Here is a 21,114-nt window from a genome sequence, read left to right on the forward strand (position 1 = left end):
AAGTCGTTGGGCAACACAAAATGAACTCAGTTGTATTTCTGAAGATGTTTTATGTCCTTTTCCTTTGTTTTGATATTTGTATTTTTGTCTCAGTCTTTTGTTTCTTTATTTTGATTTTTGCTTTTGTGGGTCTATTTTTTGTGTGTATGTTTCTGATTTTTCTGTTTTTTTAAAATTGAATATTTGAATGACAGTCTGAGATAAAAAAAAAAACATAAACTGGATGGGGGAGAAGGCGTGGAGGAACTTGGAAGAACTGGGGGGCGGGTAGAGCATGATCTAAAACATAGAATCTGAATGAAATTTTTAAAAAATAAAATTAAGAACACCCTTTTCATGAACATCAGGCAAAGTACTATGTCCCACATATTAATGCTTCTTTAGATAAAGGGTAAGGAAAAATAAACTACACTTTAGGAACCTTCTGTGCTCAAGAATCCCTGAATGTGAAGGTGTCAGGCACTTCGCCAACCTTATTAGAATTTCTCCTGAATGCTGAGCTTAAAATCTGATCACCTTTGTTTCTCTTCTTTTCATAAACAATTGTCTCCATTTTTCAAATGTAACCTAAGGGCTGATGGTTATATCTCACATATTTTGAATAACTGTTAAAATAGTTTTACAAGGCTGGTTTAAATAAAAAGGAATATCAGAATATAAAAACTGCTCTCATAAAGTATTTTTTTTAAATAAGTTAAAATAAAATGCTGTGTTATGAGTAGTGAAAAGAAACTTCTACAGCATCATAGTTGAAATCATTGCTGGAATTAAATAGTGTTCTCTACTGTAATATGTGAAAACATAGTATACAAAAGAAAATGTACGATGTTTCCTTTTCAAAATTTTAGAAAAAAATCATTAATACCTAAAACGTTAAGTTCCTAGATCGTAAAAAAAACCAATTTGTTTTCCTTGAAACTAATTAGCAACGGAAGATAGGATACAGTTCATCTAGAGGATCTGAATGTGGTGACCAAGTTTTATTGAGTGGTTATAGAAAAGGGGTTTATAATTTCTAATATTCCCGATATGAACACGAGCGCCAGCTGCATGTTAATTGCATTGTACAACATAAAAATGGCTCTCCAATAACAATACAGCCGCACCTGATACTTGCCAAGAGACCAGGTACTGTTGGTAGATTCAATATGTTCCACAGTTAGACGCCGGCATTTCATTGGTGGAACCTGCGGGGTGCAACTATAATAGGAGATACTACAGCAAAGTCAGTGAGTTTTATTCATGTTTTTCTTGTCCACCTCCTCAATCACGTATATGTGTTAAAATTGCACAATGATACAAAAAGTATACAACTAAGAGAACATCCATTAATTAGAGCATGTTTAGCCCACTGAGTGGCATAATGATTTGAAGCAAACAACACAGAGCTGCTCGGAAGGGCATGTGAATTTTAAATTATTCTTTTTACTCAGTGCGCATTTGCTGGCTCACTTCAATAGCCATGTCTTTTGGCACTCATGACTGCTAATATTTATGATGGTGAGATAAACAGATCTAATTATTATATTTATCATTCATTCTTATCTTGGTGACTCATGTGCCCATGTTTCAAATATTCTCTCTTGAGTTTGGGTAGTTTGCAAAGTTAAGGGAAGGTACTGGAAACATATTTGGGAAAACAGAGCAATGTCCTGATTTGCCCCAAATGCAATATAAAACACATCTGTTAGCCTTAAGGCTAACTCATCAGGATTCATTGTTCAGCGTTCTGGAAATCATCATTAAAGTACTGCTCAGCTCCCATATTGTTCTGTGTGATTCCCACTTAGCAGTGTAATTAGGTCTTAATTAGAAGGTAACTTTGTTTCTTCTAAGTAGCATATTGTCATAATCATAAGGAATGGATGTTTTTCTACTGGTCTGTATTTTAAACCAATCACATCATTTAGTGTTTTTGTTAAATTTAGCTTAATTTGCATTTAGTATGAGTAGTTTCAAGTTTTGTTTTGTTAATGCATTTAAAAATGTAATATTGATACAATTTATCACCACTAAAACTGTATTATATATAACTGTGAAATCATATGTTTTCATATGCTACTAGTCAGGATGTCATATAACAATGCTTTTCTATAAATAGTAATGATGAACACACACATTCTATGGCTTCTATTAGAGAATTAAATAACAATTTAAATACGATTATATAGAAGCCCATGCAATTTGGAGCTTACAGAATCTTGAATGATTTAAATCTGTAAATTTTAAGAGAGGTTGTATGAACACAGTGAATCTTTTAACATTTTTGAAGATGCTAACTTTATTTTCCCCTCTCTTTCAGGGTGTGGTTAGACCCACTGGGGGATATGCTGTAATGTTGAACTGGACAATGTCTTCCATATATGGACTCAAACCTGGAGAGGTAACCATGATTTGACATTTATAGCATATGATATTTCGCTAAGACATACATTTTATTTTTATTTTATTTATTTATTTTTAGGTATGGTGGGCAGCTTCTGACTTAGGCTGGGTTGTGGGACATTCCTATATTTGCTATGGGCCTCTTCTACACGGAAACACAACAGTTTTATATGAGGTAAGAAAATAGAAATAATACTATATACAGGGCCCTTATTTTACTGACTGTTCTTGATGAGTCGACTTGGATAGTACTGATGGAAGACAATGGCTCTGCATGTCCTTTTCATAGGAGGAATTCTGGATTCATATTTTTGAAGTGGGGGGTGGCCCCATCCCTTAACCGGGGGCAGATCTATCACACTGGATATGTCTCTCAAGGTTTGATCTCCCCTTTGTTGGGTATTTCAGCTAATGTCCTTCCTGCTGGGTTTTGGGAACCTCTTGGTTCCCTGGCATTTGGGATTTTCTAGTGGGTACTCCCAGTTCCCCCTCCCCCACTGTTAAAGGAAATGCAAAGAGTAGAGCAGAAACTGAAGGAAAGGCCATCCAGAGATTGCCCCACCTGGGGATCCATCCTGTCTTCAGACACCAAACCTAAACACTATTGCTATTGACAAGAAGTGCTTACTGGCAGGAGCCTGGTATAGCTGTTCTCTGCGAGGCTCTACCATAGCCAGACAGATGAAGATGTACACAGCCAAACATCGGACTGAGTTCGGGAAAACCAATGGAGAAGATAGAGCAAGAACTGTGGACCATCAACCAACCAGACCCCCCCCCCCCCACACACACACACACCCTCAAAGTTCCGAGGGACTAAACCACCAACCAAAGAGTACACACAGAGGGTACTCATGGTACCCATGGCTCCAGCTGCATATGAAACAGACGATTGCTTTATAGGGCATCACTGGACTGGGAGCCCCTTGGTCCTTTGGAGGCTTTTTGAGCCAGGATAGGGGAATGCTAGGCCACTGAGGCAGGAATGGGTGGGCAGGTGGAGGAGTACCCTTATAGAGGCAGAGGGAGGAGGAGGGAATAGGCTGCTTGTGGAGGAGAAACTGGAAAAAGGGATAACATTTGAAATGTAAATAAATAAAATAACCAATAAAAACGAAAACAAAAGAAAGACAGATGGCAAGTGGAAGCAACACTACAGATTCTTTACTTAAAAGTTATTTCAAAAGGGAAACAAATACGAAGGAAACAAAAACCACCTGTTTTATTGTGCAAGTGAAAAAAATCAATAAAAACAAAATTCTGGAGAAAAAAAACAGTAACAATAACAAATCTAAAAGCTATGCCAGGAGAGTTGTAAATGTTAATTTCAAAGAGATATGGATTTTAAAATCCCACGAAAGCATTATCATAAAGGGATCATTATAGAACCACATTTTGTTTTTTATACAAAATCCGTGGATTTACAAAAAAAATATTTTTTGCCTATCTTAATTACGTATTTGACATGATTTCTAATAACAACTGAATGTGAAAAGGGAAAGAAATCTAGAGTGATTAGACTCAAAGTTGAATGGTTAGCGACTTGAAAACTCTAATATGATAATTAATGTCGCACTAAAATAAGGTTTCTATATGTGTGTTGGAGGGTTTCTCTCGGGAGCCTGCTTCCTGTTGTTCTATCAGCCACTTACATAAAGACTTAAGATGCTCAACAACATACAGCGGTTCACAACCTGAGGGTCATGACCCCCACAAACCATCCAAAAACCCAGGTATTTATATTACAGTTCATTAAAACAGCAAAATTACCATTCTGAAGTAGCAAAAATGTAATTTTACGGGAGACGTCACCACACCACAAGGAACTGGGAACCACAGAGTTAGTTAGAAGTTGGGCTCTCAGGCAAAGCCCCTCTGTTCTGATGACCTGAGTTCTATCTGCAAAACACACATGACAGGGGAGAACTAACTCCTCCTTCAGGCAGTCCTCTTACTGCATCCATCGCATGATACAAGCATGCATGCTGTGTGTGCATCTAGAAAAAAAATGAACGTAGTTTTTTATAATTTTTAAACATCCGGGCTTGGTTAACTAATGTTGTATCATATTTAATAGGATACCAGATTTTCAGGAAGATCTAACAGGACGGAAAATATAGAACTCTTTACATATTCACATTTAAATTAAAACATAATGAAGAGGACCAAGGGAGATGCCTCAGTGGTCAAGAGGGTTTAATGTTTTTATAAGGAATTGGAATTCGCTTTTCCCAGCATGCATGGCAGGCCGGTCATGAAAGCACGTAACTCCAGTCCTCTGATATTAACACCTTCTTCTGTCTTCCACAGGCATATAACTACACAAATGCACGTACACATTCTTCCTCCCCTCTCTCTGCCCTCTCTCTCTCATCCCTGTCTCTTTCCTTCCCCCTCTCACTCACACATGCACAAGTAAAAAATTTAAGAAAAATATGAAATATCAAAATACATTAAAACCTTATCATAGAGATGAAATTGGAAGATCTTCAGTTGTCTATAGCTTTTGCCTCAAAATTTGCCATGTGATCACCACAAAAATGGTCACCATATGCAATGATATAGTCTTAATTTTTATCTGCTTAAATTTTTTTTCTAGTTCAGATGTGTAAGGAAGAAACTCATTATTTAAACTCCTAGAAAGCGATGGAGAAATTGCTAGTAGTTGGTTGAAACATGTTTAATATGAGTATTTTATAAGTACCCTTGGATGGTTTATTAGCTACTGTACTTTATAGAATTTTACTAAGGCCTCTTAATACAATTAGGGGACATAGTTTAGAATTAATCAGGCACCAGTTAAATATCTGACTCTGTAGATAAATGGGCAGCTTCTCATCATAGACTGTCTTCCATATTAGCAGTCTTTCTCTAGGTGATAAGAAATATCAGATCAATAAGTGGAGCAGGTAAGAAAAAGTATCAGCTCATTTAGGTATTTTGTTATATTAAGAACTGTCAACTTAACAACTGTCCAGATTAAAATAAATAGGAGGCTATTATTTAATTTCATGAAATCCACCATTTTAAGACTCCCATCATTTTTAGTTGGGTAGTTTGCTGTCTCTGGGGAAAAAAAAGACTTTGAAGCAAGTGTTAAACCATCTCACACTATTCTGCTTCTCTTGCACCGTGTTTTCATATCCTGCAGACTTGATAGACATTTAGAGTTCGTAATATAACACATGAAACAGTCTCAACACATTTACTTTATACTCATGTTCTTGCAACACATCTGATGGTTTTATTAAGTCAGCTCTCTTGGAGAAAACAAAATAAAGCCTAACACCAAATGCTTACTTTGAAATGTGACATTGCCTATTCAGATGTGACAAAGCAGAATTCATTAGTAAGCTTTCATGGCACTTATGGTGACCTCGGAGTTGAAATACTGAGTATATGAGTTTCGGAGTTTGAACTGGCTTTCTATTATTTTTCTTGTTTATTTAAAATATGTGCTAATATTATCACGAGAGCTTGGCTGTTTATCTTCGAATCATGTTCTCAAAACCAGAATAGAGATTCTATACACATTGGTATATGGCTGAATAGATATATTTCAAATCTATACATTTTCTGGATTTTTTTATCCTCCTTACTTATAATATCTTACTGTTTTTCAGACCTCAAAATAAAACCTCTTTTGATTTTTTTCTTACCATTTCAAAAGTTATTACATACTAACATTTGGACCTTTATTTTCTTCTGTACAAGCTAAACTCCCTGAAAATCAGTCCTCTGCTAAGCACCTTGTCTTTCTACTCCTTAACCCATGCCTCATCAAACTCCATGTGTCACTTCACAGAAGTGTCTAGTGACATCATAGGTGGCTGAATCAAAGACCTTTGTCATTTTGGTTCTGTCAGAGGTATCATCACCTGTATCATTATTATTATTATTATTATACTGTATACTTTTCTTCTTATTATTATTGTATATTTTCCTTATTTACATTTCAAATCTTATCTCCTTTCCTAGTTTCCCCTCCAGACACCCCATATTCCCACCCCCACCCCACTTCTTCTATGAAGGTACCCCCTCCACATCCACCGACTCCCTCCTACCTCCCCACCCTGGCATTCCCCATATACTTGAACATCAAGCCATCAAAGGACCGAGGGCCTCCCCTCCCATTGTTGCCAGATAAAGCCATCCTCTTCTACATATGATGATGATGACGACGATGATGATGATGATGATGATGGTGATGATGATGATGGTGATGATGATGATGATGATGATGACAATATAAATACTACCTAAACCAGAATAGGAAAAATACAAACAGAAAAACAGCACCAAAGAAAAAGCAGAAGAAACAGATATATATGCAGAGACACATACATTAGCACACCCAGAAATCCCATAAGAATGCAAAACCAGAAACCACCATATGTATGCAAAAGACCTGTAGTGGTGGACAGAAACCTCATCCCATTATGAGATAAAAATTTTCCTAAAATACCACTGAGCACATTTCTTATTGGCAATCTACTGTTGGTTATGGGCCCTGCACACAAGCTTGGTTTGTCTACCCAGTGAAGCTTGTACAATATGAGGATTCCATATGACCCCCTCAAATGGCCCCTAGTTTAAATGTCCCTATTTAATTGTCTCCCTTTAAGCCCTCTTCTCCGGCACCACTCTGAATTCTATTGTTTAAATCTCAACTGTCATCTTCAGCATCCACCTTTTTTTTTTTTTAAGATGGAAGATAAGATCATTTTATTTATTATATTCTTTTTATTTAGAAGATATTAGTGCAGGATCAAATATGTAATGACTGTGGAATTAATGAAATACTCTTAGTTACATTAATGCAAGCTCTCTTAAAAGCTATAGTGTTTCCTTATTTCTTCTTTTCTTAAAATTTTTATTTAATCTTTATTTTTAGTTTTATACTCTAGATTTTTATCCCCCTCCTGGTTGGTCCATCCTCTGACTGTTCCACATCCTGTGCCTCCTCCTCCCATCCCCACCCCCAAACCCCTTCTCCTCGAGGGTGTCTCTACCCCCCACCTCACCAGACTTCTCCACTCCCTGAGGACTCCTGTCTCTTGAAAGTTAGGTGCATCTTCTCTGACTAAACCCAGACTGGGGAGTCTCCTGCTTTGTATGTGTTGGGGGGCCTCATATCAGCTGCTGTATGCTGCCTGGTTGCTGGTTCAGTGTCTGAGAGATCTCCAGGGATCAGGTTAATTGAGACTGCTAGTCCTCCTACAAAGTTGCTCTCCTCCTCAGCTTCTTCCAGCTTTTCCCTAATTCATCCACAGGGTCAGCAGCTTCTGACCATTGGTTGGGTGCAAATATCTGCATCTGACTCTGTCAGCTGCTTGTTGGGTCTTTCTGAGGGTAGTCATGTTAAGTCCCTTTTTGTGAGCACTCCATAGCCTCAGTTGTAATGTCAGGTCTTGGCGCCTCCTGTCCCGAGCTACCGTCTCACCAGCAAGAACGCACACGGAACACCAGGATCCTTTTGTAGCAAAGCGTTTATTGCATCGTGAAGAGGAAGACTAAGAGGCCCTGCGAGCTGTCCCCTATATAGTCCCCAAGGCTGCGTGTCCACATCTAATTGGTCGCTTACTCATGATCTCACTGGCACGCCCCGGAGTGGGCAAAGACTTGGCTCGAACACACTCTTGCACATGTGCACACAGTTTGTTTACAGGTAGGGGCCAGGCTGCAGCAATGGAAGTCAGCGCCATCTTGTGATGGCAAATGCTATCGTGGCTTTCCACAGCCTCCCCTTGAGCTGGATCCCATTTTGGACCTGTTGCTGGACCTCCTTTTCCTCAGGCTCTTCTCCATTTCCATCCCTGCCCTTCTTTCAGACAGGAACAATTATGGGTCAGAGTTTTGACTGTGAGATGGCAACCACATCCTTGATGCCCTGTCTTTTAGTGGAAGGTGGATTCTACAACCTCCCTCTCTCCACTGTAGGGCATTTTATCTAATGTCACCCCCTTTGAGTCCTAAGGGTCTCTCCCCTCCCTGGTCTCTAGATCCCTCAAACCTCCGACCTCCCGAGGTTGCCTGTTTCCATTCTTTCTGCTGGCCCCAGGTAGTGCCTGATCACGTTCCCTTATTCCCCTCTATAGCTGTCTCTTTTATTTGCCCTTCCTATGGAGATTCTCCTTCATCCTCCAGTCCCTTGCTCTTTACCCAACCTCTATGGTTATACAGATTGTAGCCTGGGTATTGAAGCATTTAGCAGTGAAGATCCACATTTTAGAGAATACACACCACATCTGTCTCTGTTACTTCACTCAGGATGAAATTTTCTATCTGCGTCCATTTCGTCATATAACTCCTTCATTTTAAACAGCTCACTACATTCCCATTGTAAAAGTACCAAGCTTTCTTTATCTATTCCTCTGTTGACAGACATCTAGGCTGTTTCTAATGTTGGCTCCGGTGAACATGTGTTATCAAGCATCATCGACAGTAGAAATGATCACATTCTACTACAGAGACCTAATCACATTTACAAAGGCACAAGGCAGTCAAAACCTAATCTTCCACTTTAGTATATGCTGTGCACTAAGCCCTTCATCTCTACTTTGGAAATGAAGTTGAATTCTGTTTCTCATTTGCATCTGTCCACTCTTAAAATTGTTGCATGCTCCAGTCAAGATTTTTCTTCCTTTGACCCAAAATTGGGGCTATTAGTATTTTTTTATTAGCTGCATTTTATTCTGCTTATATTTCCTAGATAATCTCCTTGCAGGGTTACTCTGGCCTCTATCTGTGCATTATTCTTTCTTCTCCTGTTACATTGACTATTAAACTGATTTAAATCTGCATTTTATGTCTTTTATTTAGTTTATTTATTTATTACCCACATTTCTTGTCATGTATCTAAAACTTCTCAGCTATGTTGAACAAGTATATTACCTTGAGTTTAATTCATATTATGTTTGGAATTCTAATATGATTCACACTTAGGAGTCTAGTTGCTTATTTCATATAATCACTGGACTGGGAATAGTTCAGAAAGGTAACTTCGACCACTTGTCACTATTCCAGACTATATCACCCTTGGTTCTTCTCGTTCCTTGCCCCTTTATCAACCCTTTATCAATAATAATTAAGACACCAGAAACTGAACCAATAGTGATGTACAAATAACCATTGTCAAGTGAGAAATAATCAACATTTCCTAGTCCCCTACCTCCAAAAGAGTTTACATATTTTTAAAGTTTCCAATAATATAAAATACAACATGTTTATTGTCTTGTGACACCTAGACATATACATTCATATGTATCACTTCATTCCTGTTTAGCTAATTCACTTGATATTTTTACCTCAGCCCCCTTCCTTCTTCTGCTCTGAGCCCTTCCCTCACCTGCTCCTTCTCTCATAATGGGGTGCCCCTCCCCCTGCAGGTATCAACCCATCCTGGAACATCAGCTCACTGCAGAACTAGGTGCACCCTCTCCCACTGAGACCAAATGAGGTTAGCCAGTTAGAACAGGGTCCACAGGAGGCAAGCAGCAGACTCAGGGATAGCACCTGTTCCAATTGTTTCGGGACCCGCATGAAGGCTAAGCTACACATTTGCTACATATGTGGGCTGCCTTCATCCTAACCAAGTATGCTTTTTGGTTGAAGGCTCAGTCTCTGGGAGCTCCCAAGGGTTCAGGTTAGTTCACTCTGTTGGTCTCCTTATTGTTTTCCGACCTGTTTCAGGTTCTTCAATCCTTCCCTCAAGGCTTTCATTAAGATTCCTTGAAATCCATCTGATGCTTGGCTTTGAGTCTCCGGTGAACCCTCCCAGAGAACACTTATGCTAGGCTCCCATTTACAACATAGCAGAGTATCATTAGTAGTTCTTCCCCTGTGATGATTCTCAATTGGGACCAATAATTGGTTGACCATTCCCTTAGTCTCAGCTCCATTTTTCCCCCTAAACATCTTGTAGACAGAGTACATTTTTGTCAAATTTATTGTCCATAAGTTGCTGTCCTTATCCCTCCACTGGGAGTCCTACATGACTGCAGGAGGTGACCACATCAGGCCTCATATCCCCCTCTGCTAGAAGTGTCAGTGAGAGTCATTCCCATCCCTCTAGCTAATTCAAAATAATTGAAATTATATTTTTTCTTTGACCATGTGGATCATGCAAACACAGTAAAAAGACAAATTGAAAATAAAGCCATTTAGTTTACTTTTCAATAATCTGTTGATTAAATACTCTGAAAAAAATAAAGTAAGTAACAATTGAATGAAAAAGAAGACATCTATATCATTACAAAAGGTGTAGGGTAACTTAAAAATGCATAATCATCCTACTTAGTCAAAGACTTTGGGTAATTTCCCCTAGAGTTGAGGACAAATCAACGATGTCATTTTCCATGTTTCTAGTTGGCAAAAATATTGAATTTATTGCTACTTGAAATAGCATAATGAGGAAATACAAGACATAAATATCAGATAGAAATGACAAAAACTCTACCATTTACAAATGGTATAATTATATAAGGAAAAAGTTGCAGACTGAATTTTATTTATCCCAATCTTGGGGAAAAAAGCAAACATATAAATCCCCATTGAGTTGCTACATGTTAACAGTGAGTACTTCTGGCTGAAAGTAGAAAACACAGATCTCTGGGAAGAGAGCTCTTTATCTTCACTGCACCCTTATCCTGATCAAATGCAGTAATGTAGTTTTTCTAAGAACCTAACTACAAAAGAAAGTGGGAGAAAGACCCATTGTTATTCTGTCTTGCTTTCTATACTTGCTGGCAACCCTGCTGTAAAATAGTCAATATAAAAGTTAAAAGAGGAAATCACAGCTTCAGTGAGTCCCTCTCCCTTTAAGAACACAGTCATTTGCATAACATAAATGATCAGTTATCATCTTACTGCCTACATTTAGACTCTTCCTGTGGTTTCTTGCTTCCTGCTTTCCTCACCCAACACCACATAAAACTGAGTTAAGTGGGCAGAAGTCTGCAAGTGGTTAAAGGTCTCCCGGTTCCCTCTGTTAAACCTCCATGCTAATTGTCAATGGATATTAGTCCTTTTCACAAGAGACTGGGTCTTAAATATCATGTGATAAATGCCACATCTTATAACTATCCAATCTGCTTCTTTGATATTTCAGTTTTTGATTTCCTCAGGCTGAGTGTTTTTGTTTTTCTTTTCTTTTATACTTCTATTAAATCATCCAGATCCCTATAACTTTGTAAATAGGGTCTGTCATTCTCTAAACTCAGTGGGCAAAAAATATTTCTCATCTCTGCCTCCACAGTCCCTTCAGGGAAGCAGAGGAAATGTAAGTAGCTCTATTGACATATAAAATGCAGGGTTAGTTTTACCTAATTGATTAAAGTTAAATTAACATTATTAATTTAAAAAGAATACTCATCTGTGTTTAAGACAGCAATTGAAAAGAAAAACAATTTTCCAACTTGTACCATTCTTTTACACTAATTAGTAACTTTATAATATCATCTGCCTATGGGAGAATGGTTTCACAATCCCTTCCATATAATAAAACTGACAATTTTTCAAATTTTTGTGTGTACTAGTGAAGTATGTGCAGACAATTTTCACATCCTTACATATACCTCATGTCACATTTACATGTTATACTGTAAATGATATGTTATATATGCTATATATATAGTAGTTATAGGATTATTTAGAAATTGATGATAAGAACAAATTAAGTTATATAGCATAGATACTTTGAAAATATGTTTTGGTCCATACTTATTTGAATACTGAAATCTAGATCCCATAGAAACAAAAGGCAGTAGTCTTAGTTCAATTTAGAAATATTTACATAGGAAGCTACACTTTTGTGTTTAAGTACTAAAACTATAATATTATGTACAAAATATAATTTAATATAGTATAATTTAACCAGATCATTGGCATAGTTTTCAGAGTTCTAATTTTTCTAAAAATATGTGTATCTGTCACTTAGCTTAATCAAAGTTTCATTTTTATAATATTTCAAAGGTGTGATGTTTCAGTGAGTTAGTGTCTTGGTATTTTGTTTTTCCACAGTGATGAATTCTGACTTAACAAAGCTAATGCTCCAAAGAATGAGGAGATTTGGAGTTTATTATGTGAAAAAACATCTAAAGTTCAAGAGTACATTCACAAACAAAATATTCATTCAGTTGCAAATAGCACATGTCATTTTATGAAAGAATAATCAATGAACTCTTTTATTTCAACAAAATAACTTAATATACTCTAGATTTAATTCTAATCTATAAGTATGTTAGCTGATGAAAATTTTTAAATAAATGGTTAAAACTACCTTGGATGCATAACTTTTGAGATTCAAGACATTTTTGGGAGAAGTCTCTTTCATCAGTAATGAACACAATTGACATTTAATAAGATTTTTTTTTCTCCCATAAGAGGACACTCTATAGCTGCAGGGTTGAGACATAATTGAAATTGTCAACTTCCTGATGATTTCCATGTTCAAATGCATTACTACATCTCTCACTAAAATGAACAAAAAAAAACCCTTGTATCAGTTTCTCAATTGGGGTGTTCTTAACTCAGTTAGTGGTGCTCCTAACTGTAGAGCCATCTCTCCAGGCATTAACCACCCCCTTAGTTACTGTCTTCTTTTTCAAGGCTTTCTTCTGTGTCTTTGGTCATTCACTGCTGCCACAAGAACTCATCTATGTTTTCTTTTTTCAGCATTTTCCTGTTATTCATCAGATTACATTTCATGTTCACTTCCTTGGTGAGGCCCTCTTTGACTTCCTGAATGAGACCAAACCCCTTTGCACAGCAGTCTAGTTAGTGTTTTAGGTTGTGCCAACTTGATTCTCTGTTGCAGTCCCATTTATTTTCAGGATCTTCTAGAATGTTTCCTTGTTCCTCTCTGCTCTCACTTGGATTAAGAGGAAAGAAACATCTGAGATTTTTGCATATAATCAACCAGTGCTCAACTTTAAAGCTTGTTTTTCACACCCATTAATTTTCAAATAAATACTTGTTAATGAAAGGACTTGAGTGAAGATGTCAAAAAAAAAGTTGACTTGAAGGTTTGTTTTGTTGTTGTTTCTTGGATGAGAAATATATAAATTTAACATTCTTTTTCATCAAGGGACTTCCTGAATAGCTTATTCAGATATATTACATTCACATAGACAATGGTTTACTCTTATTAGTTCATTTGAGTGTATTTGAAAACTCAATTTTGTATCTAATACTTAAAACAGATCTTCACAATTCAATCCATTTTCATATTCTTGAATGGAAAAATAATCTGAACCCCTTTAGATGGCTATTTTATTAATTAAATGTTGATTGAAACAGACCTAGCTCCAATATCATATGGATATGGGCAGGGGTTTGTTATGGTAGCTACTGAGCTCTCTTTCTGCACCCGTGACAAACTACCCAAGGTCAGCAATCTAAAAATAAATACAAGTTACTGATTTGAGTTCATAAGTCCAGTGCTTCCAGTCTGTCCTTGCTTAGTTCAATTGCTGTGGGCCTGTGACTGACCAGGAAGTGAAAGCAGGAAGTACATAGCAGCAAAGAAGCATAGACAGAGAGGAATGGGCCACTGTCACTTTCCCCTTTAAGAGTATGAGCCTGAAACAAGGTCCCCTGGTATACCTATAGCAGATGTACCTCTCTGTCTCCCTGTAGGCCCTCCAACAAATGGAGAAGAGGCTCTTCCTAAAGCTGTAGCCTGCCCGAGGTATCCATTCCCCCAACAGAGCTGTCTTGTTTGGTCTCAGTGGGAGAGGATGTGCCTGAATTGATAGAGACTTGATGTTTGTGATTGTCATGCTGGGAGATACCCAGGGGCATTCTTCTCTCTCTGAGAAGAGGCAGGGAGTCCCACCCTCCTCAAAGAAGAAGAACAGGGGGGTGGGGAAAAGGTGGGTCACAGTGAGGGGGTGCTGGGGGATAGGGTTATTTACAGCACTTGTGATGTAAACTAATTAATTAACTAATTAATTAATTAACTAAAAGGTTATGAGCCCAATGAACAAACTTATGTGCACAAGTCTGCACTCCACAATGTTGTTGCCATCAGTTCTTACTACAAATATCATAAGGCAGTTGAAATTTTCACACCAACATTTGAGTACACAGCAGACATAAAGATAATATCTTCATATAGGAACTTTGATGCCTAAGCAATTCTAATATCTTAGTATCAGGCAAGATACTGTGTTGTCACATGGTGATTATATAGATATATGCTTCCTGATCTCTCTCTCTGTCTTATTTATTGTTTGCCTACTCTTCCTGACTGCTATCTTTGGAATTAAGCCTGAGATTATTTCTTGAAAAGAACAAATTCTTCTAGACCCCACCTTTGCTTTCAACTTTGTTGTGCACCAGCTACAAATGTGTGTGTTATACACACAGTCTCATTTCAGAATACAGAACACCCATGATTCTTCAGTGGCAGCCGTGTTGTTGACCAAGAAGTCAGCTGTGTATTTCTTAGCTAAATTACTACCTAGGTACAAAGAATAATATTACTTATGGTTTCTATTCAGTCTATTATGAGATTAAGCCATAAACTAGCTAGTATACTGGGTTTTGACAGAACTATTGTTGTTCCAATATAATAAAAAAATTAGGAGCCCTCAAAAAAGCTGAAGATATAATTGAGTTGGTAGACTACTTGCCTAGCATGAGTAAAGTTCTGGGTTGCATCCTCAGCACCACATAAACCCATAATCTTAGGACACAGAGATCTAATAAGTTCAGGGTCATCCTCAGCTTCATAGTGAGTTTGAGGCCAGCCTAGGCTGCCTGAATCCATATTATAAGAAAATGAACAAACACACAAGAAAACAGAAAAATTGCAATCCATAATAGTCAATGAAAAAAAAAAAAAAGGTCAGCCTCTTCAACAAATGGTGCTGGTTTAACTGGCAAAAGAATGCAAATCGATTCTTTCTTGTCTCCTTGTAAAAAAGCTCAAGTCAAGTGATCAAAGACCTCTACATAAAACCAGGTACACTGAAACTATTAGAAGAGAAAGTGGGGGAAGAGCTTAGAACACATAGGCACAGGGGAAATTTTCTGAACAGAACACCATTGGCTTATGCTGTCAGATCAAGAATCAACAGATGGGACCTCATGAAACTGCAAAGCTTCTGTAAGGCAAAGGACACTGTCTAAAGGACAAAACAGCAACCAACAGATTGGGAAAATATCATTACCAAGCCTAAATGTGACACCGGGCTAGTATCCAATATATACAAAGAACTCAAGAAGTTAGACTCTAGAGAATCAAATAATCCTATTTTAAAATAGGGTGCAGAGCTAAACAAAGTCTCAATTGAGGAATATCAAATGGCTAAGAAGCACCTAAATAAATGCTCAACATTCCTAGTCATCAGGGAAATGCAAATAAAAACAACCCCAGGATTCTACCTCATACCAGTCAGAATGTCTAAGATCAAAACTCAGGTGACAGCAGGTGCTTGCAGGATTGTGGAGAAAGATAAACACTCCTCCACTGTTGATGGGATTGTTAGCTGGTACAATCATTCTAGAAATCTGTTGATTCCTCAAAAAATTGGACATAGTACTACTGGAGGATGAAACTATACTACTCCTGGGCATATACCCAAAAGAAACTCCAACGGCTAACAAGGATCCATGTTCCACCATGTTCATAGTAGCCTTATTTATAATAGTCAGAAGCTGGAAAGAACCCAGATGTCCTTCAACAGAGGAATGGATACGGAAATTGTAGTACATTTAGACAATGGAGTACTACTCAACTATTAAAAAAATGAGTTCATAATATACCTAGGCAAATGGATGGTCTTGTAGCTATCATCCTGATTAAGGTAACCCAGTCACAAAAAAACACTCATGGTATGTACTCACTTATAAGTGGATACTAGCCCAGAAAGCTCTGAATACTCAAGAAACAATTCACAGAACTTATGATGCTCAAAGAGCAGAAAGGCCAGAAGGTGGATGCCTCAATCCTTCTTAGAAGGAAAGACAAAATGGTCATGGGAAGAAATAAAGAGACAAATAGAAGAGCAGGGATTGGAGAAAAGATCACCCAGAGACTGCCTCACCTGAGGATCCACCCATATGCAGTCACTATACCCAAGCACTATTGCTGATGTCAAGTAGTGCTTACTGGCAGGAATCTTATATGGATGCTTTCTCAGAGGTTCTGCCTGAGCCAGACTGATACAGAGGAGGATGATTGCAGCTAACCATCAGACTGAACAGGGGCCCCAATGAAGGAGCTCGAAAAAGGACTGATGGAGCTGAAAGGGTCTGCAACCCAATGGGAAGAACAAAATTATCAACTAACCAAACTCTTCACAGCAAGCAGGGACTAAAACACAACCAATAAGTTTTCATGGAGAGACTCATGGCTCCAGGTGCATATGCAGCAGAGGATAGCATTTTCTGGCATCAATGGGAGAGAGGCTTTTGTTCCAGTGAAGGCTCATTTTCCCAGTGTAAGGGAATGCCAGGGAGCTGAGTTGGGGGAGGGGTGTCAGGAGAGGGAGCACCTTCTTGGAGGCAATGGGAGGGGGAGGGGCTGGGATTGGGGAAAGAGAATAACATTTAAATGTAAATACAGAGAATATCCAATAAATAAAAAAAGAATGTCACTCTTGCTTTTCAACTGCTTACATTTTCACAGAGCATAGATCTGGTAGTAGTGTTTCTTATAAATTCTTCAATATTCTCTTCAGGCTAAATAGGGTGGATGGTTAATAATTCAATAATTAAGTTCAAAGGATTGCTTTAAAAAAACTAAAAGACTTAACGTTTTGAATTATGATGTAGAAGCATGGTCACCTATCTGGGAATTTTAATACCTGTCTTTATTTAAGAATATGACTCTGGGTCAGTTCAACTATTTTAGGAAAGCATTTCTCATATATGAAAGGAGAAAGCTGACACACACACCCCATTTCATATCTGTAACTCCTTTCTGGATCATTTCTATTTTTCAAGAATAAAATATATTACTTGGTATATTGCCTTAACTTTTATGTTTGAAAGTCATGCTACTCCCTGGATTTTACTCTAGCTTCTTTCTTTCTTCCTTCCTTCCTTCCTTTCTTTCTTTCTTTCTTTCTTTCTTTCTTTCATTCATTCATTCATTCTTTCTTTCTTTCCTTAAAAATATTGACGATGTTGTATTTCTTGGAAAAACTGTTCTTGCATGTTACAGTCTAAATGGCAAGAGTCCCGGCACTTCTCTGTGTATTCTGATTCAGGCCAGGGACTTACCTACTGAGCCTCAGATTGAGGAGAACAATCCCTTCACATCACTTAACTGATCAATTCACAGAAAGCATAGAGAACAATTTGCAAATTATAAAAATAAGGTTAATTTGGGGAGAGGTTCTTATAAGTCATTACTCAAAAAAAAATAGAAAGTATTTTTTTCTCTAGAATAGAATATTAAAATTAAAATACAAATGACTCTTTTCTCTGTATTCTAGCTAGTATAAGATGTGGAGTTTTAAGTGTACTGCATTTCTTCTTTAAAAGCTTGCTTGTCCTCCCAACACAGGTGTGGTTACTGGGATACTGGAGGCAGCTCCCTCTGGAGCCAGCCCATTAACTCTCTTCTAAGCCAAGGCTGAAGGACCAGCACACTAGTTGCCAGTCCTCATGCTACCAACTTTGCAAACAGAAGAGTAGATGTGGAGAATATCCCAAGGGTCTCTCTGCTCAAGGATCTGTCCTTTATGAGTAGAGCTTTGAGGGAAATAAGTCTGGCTTTGAAGCTTTCATCTGGGAGAAACAACACTGATTATGACACGCCACTACCCATATAATGATTACCTACTTCTTGTATTAATCTCTATGTTACAGGACTTTCAGACACTGAACTTGTTAACCTTTAATTGCATGGCTATTTTTCTGAACTGGTAAAAGGAGTTGAGAGTTGAGATAACCCTGCCTGTGTTCTTTATAGAAGGAATAGCATGAAATGAGCTCTGTATCTGCATAGGATTCCACTGTGGTAACATATGTGAGAACAACTTAAGACCTTGAAGAAATATCATTTGTATGTGAATGTGACAGTGAAAACATATTTTACATACATATACTTGATGAATAAATTGTAAGTAATTATAATTATTTCCTAGACAGATATTAGGTTATTTTCAAGTATGAAAATCTCATATTTGAAAATACTAAAGATGAAAAATATTTAACAGTTGCCTTTGTAGATGACAAACACGTCTAGCTATTTCATCTTGGATGGCATGCTCTGGGATGTCTGTGCTACTCGGGCTTTATACTTTTCATAGAATCGTGCTGTGCAGCGCTTTGCAAAAATTTTATTAGTAACGTTTCTTAATTTACCCATAAAAACAAACAAACAATGCAACTGACAGGAGAATGTATAGTTATATTTCACTCGGCATTGTTTGAATTTTTACATATTTTGTTTTTTATTTCATTCTCAAAGACATGGAATTTCACTTCCCTTTAAGACTCCTGGCTGTTATGTAACTAAGTAATAAACTTAATAAACAACCTACAAATTTCCTGTTTTACTGATGTAATGGAAAATTCTTTTTCCATGTTTTTCTTAAGTGTAGCATAGCAACAATCTACTGAGTGTATGCAATGAGGAAAATGACTAGGTTATTACTGTGATTGGGTTTGTATAATTTGATCTTTGCAAATAAAAAAATATGAATCAGATGGCAACATCTCTGAAATTCTTCAATTGGCAATCGGTGCAAAGACATTTACTTTTGAGTTAATTTTTCTGTCTGTATACCTGTGTGGCATGTTAGATTTAGCAAGTGAAATGCGTCATAACTCAATGGGCAACGTTTACAGAAGCATAATATGAACTAAGTTCTGGAGGCTGTGAAGGGAAACAGAATAGGCATCAGATATGGTCCTTGCACTATGTGAACTGGAAATATAACCAAAATCAATCTGACAAGTAGAAAGCAAGCAAATGAGTATGACAAGTGCAAACCACAACAACAACAACAACAACAACAACAATCCTAGTCAACTCCTGAGAGCTATCAACTGTGGAAGATATTCCACAATAGAATGGAAGCTAGTTCTGTGAAACCTGTCCATTAATTTTTAAGAGAACATTATGTCTTATAAAAGGGAAGAGTTTGTGTACAAGAAAGTACGGGAAAAATCACTATTATTGATTGAATCTTGGGGAATCAGAATCTGTCTAAACACTTCCTATGTATGAATTTATACTACAAATCTATAATACAGGACTTTGAATATCTTACTTAAAGTAGGAACAAACATGGGCCAGAGACTATTCAATAACTTCACTAGCAGCCTTGGGTGATGAAGTTAGGTTTTCAAGTTTACCTTCATTGTAGTACTCCTTTGACCTCTCTGCAGACATTTGCTTGTCTAGTTGCTGATCAGAATAATATATTCGAGTTCAATGTTAAGGAGCGGGATGACCATGGGGATGTGAAGTGGGCCACCTTAGAAAGCTTAAGGACATTGAGTATAGCTTTGATGACTTCCATTAGGAGAACTGGTAGGAAAGCAGTTATCAACTGCAGTTCTAGAGTAGGAAGAAAGGCCAGTTGACGAGGACATAATGTTTTGGGTTTTGATGACTAGTTTCCTTATGCTATTCAGACATCTGTCTGAAACCGAAGTGTCAGTTTTGAAGCTACGGAAAACTTCAGTAGATAGCAGATTTAATCATTGAATTCTCCAAGTTAATCAAGAACCTCATGGAAAAGAACATTAAGGATAGAAGTTGGGCGAACCTTTGGAGGTTTAAGAAAGAGAAGCTGTATACATATAAAAATTAAGAAATCTGCGAGACAGTGGGGGAAACTGAAAAGCAAAGTACACTGAAGGACAGTGGGAAGTAGTCTCGACATAGATGTGGGACAGCATCATACTCTAGGCAGGGAGACAGTATGGCTAAAGTGGGCTCCAGGGGCTGGTGTGTCTGGGGTCACCTTTAGGACAAGATTTACAGAATTTTGAGGAATTGAAGATTTTGTTTTTATGAAAAAGTATAAGCAGGTTTAAGTTTGTGGGCAGTGCCGGACATGGTGAAGTACTTTGGAATCATCCAACCTCAGTTAGTGAGTATATAGGGCTTCAATGCTTGCATAGAAGTCAGCTTGTATGATTAGCAAGAAGCTATTTAACTTCTCTAATAGCACACACTCAGCGATCACTGTGAATAATAAAAAAAATCTTAATGTCTCCCTTTAGTACACAGTAGCAGAGTGATTGAAAATCAATTAGCATGGAAGAGCACAGGGATAAAAAACATCCTACTAGAAGCTGTGAACTCCTAGCTGTGCAGAGGATAAATGCTCTCTGTGACTAGTGAGAATGCTAAATATGTCAGACCTCTAATTAGCTCAGCACCAGGCTTGCAGAGTCGCCAATTGCATGCTCTGTATCATTTACTTGACACTAACGCTTCCAGAAGATTCTATTTCTGGAAATATGTAGATGCTAATCACCTAGGTGGAAGCAATGGCTTCTTAGCTGGGATTAGTTGCATTTTAAGACCCAATGTGCTTCGTTTACGTGGCTGGCAAAAGACAGGTAAAGAGCAAAATAAACAACGACAATAACTGAAAGTAGACAGCTACAGCTATTCAGGGTACATTCATTTAGAACTGCTATAACAGGAGGTCACAGACTGTGTATATTTAAGAGTAGATATTTATTTCTCACAGCGTTTAAGGGTAAGGAATACCTACTGCCTGTTTCCAGCATGGAACCTTGTTATACCCTTGA

General features: G+C 37.6%; 1 protein-coding gene across 2 annotated transcripts in view; it reads left to right on the forward strand.

Moving 5' to 3' along the window:
• Window positions 1–21,114, forward strand: part of ACSS3 (acyl-CoA synthetase short chain family member 3) — a gene marked incomplete at its 5' end in the record, with an annotated part of 191,582 nt that overhangs the window by 94,495 nt on the left and 75,973 nt on the right. For both annotated transcript variants that reach the window (XM_080935711.1, XM_080935710.1), the window contains 2 exons: window positions 2,303–2,383; window positions 2,465–2,560. In XM_080935711.1, the coding sequence (XP_080791837.1) occupies window positions 2,303–2,383; window positions 2,465–2,560 (177 nt within the window). The remainder of the gene's footprint in view (window positions 1–2,302; window positions 2,384–2,464; window positions 2,561–21,114) is intronic.

Source organism: Micromys minutus (assembly GCF_963924665.1).
Source record: "Micromys minutus genome assembly, chromosome: 22".
Classification (NCBI taxonomy): Eukaryota; Metazoa; Chordata; class Mammalia; order Rodentia; family Muridae; genus Micromys; species Micromys minutus.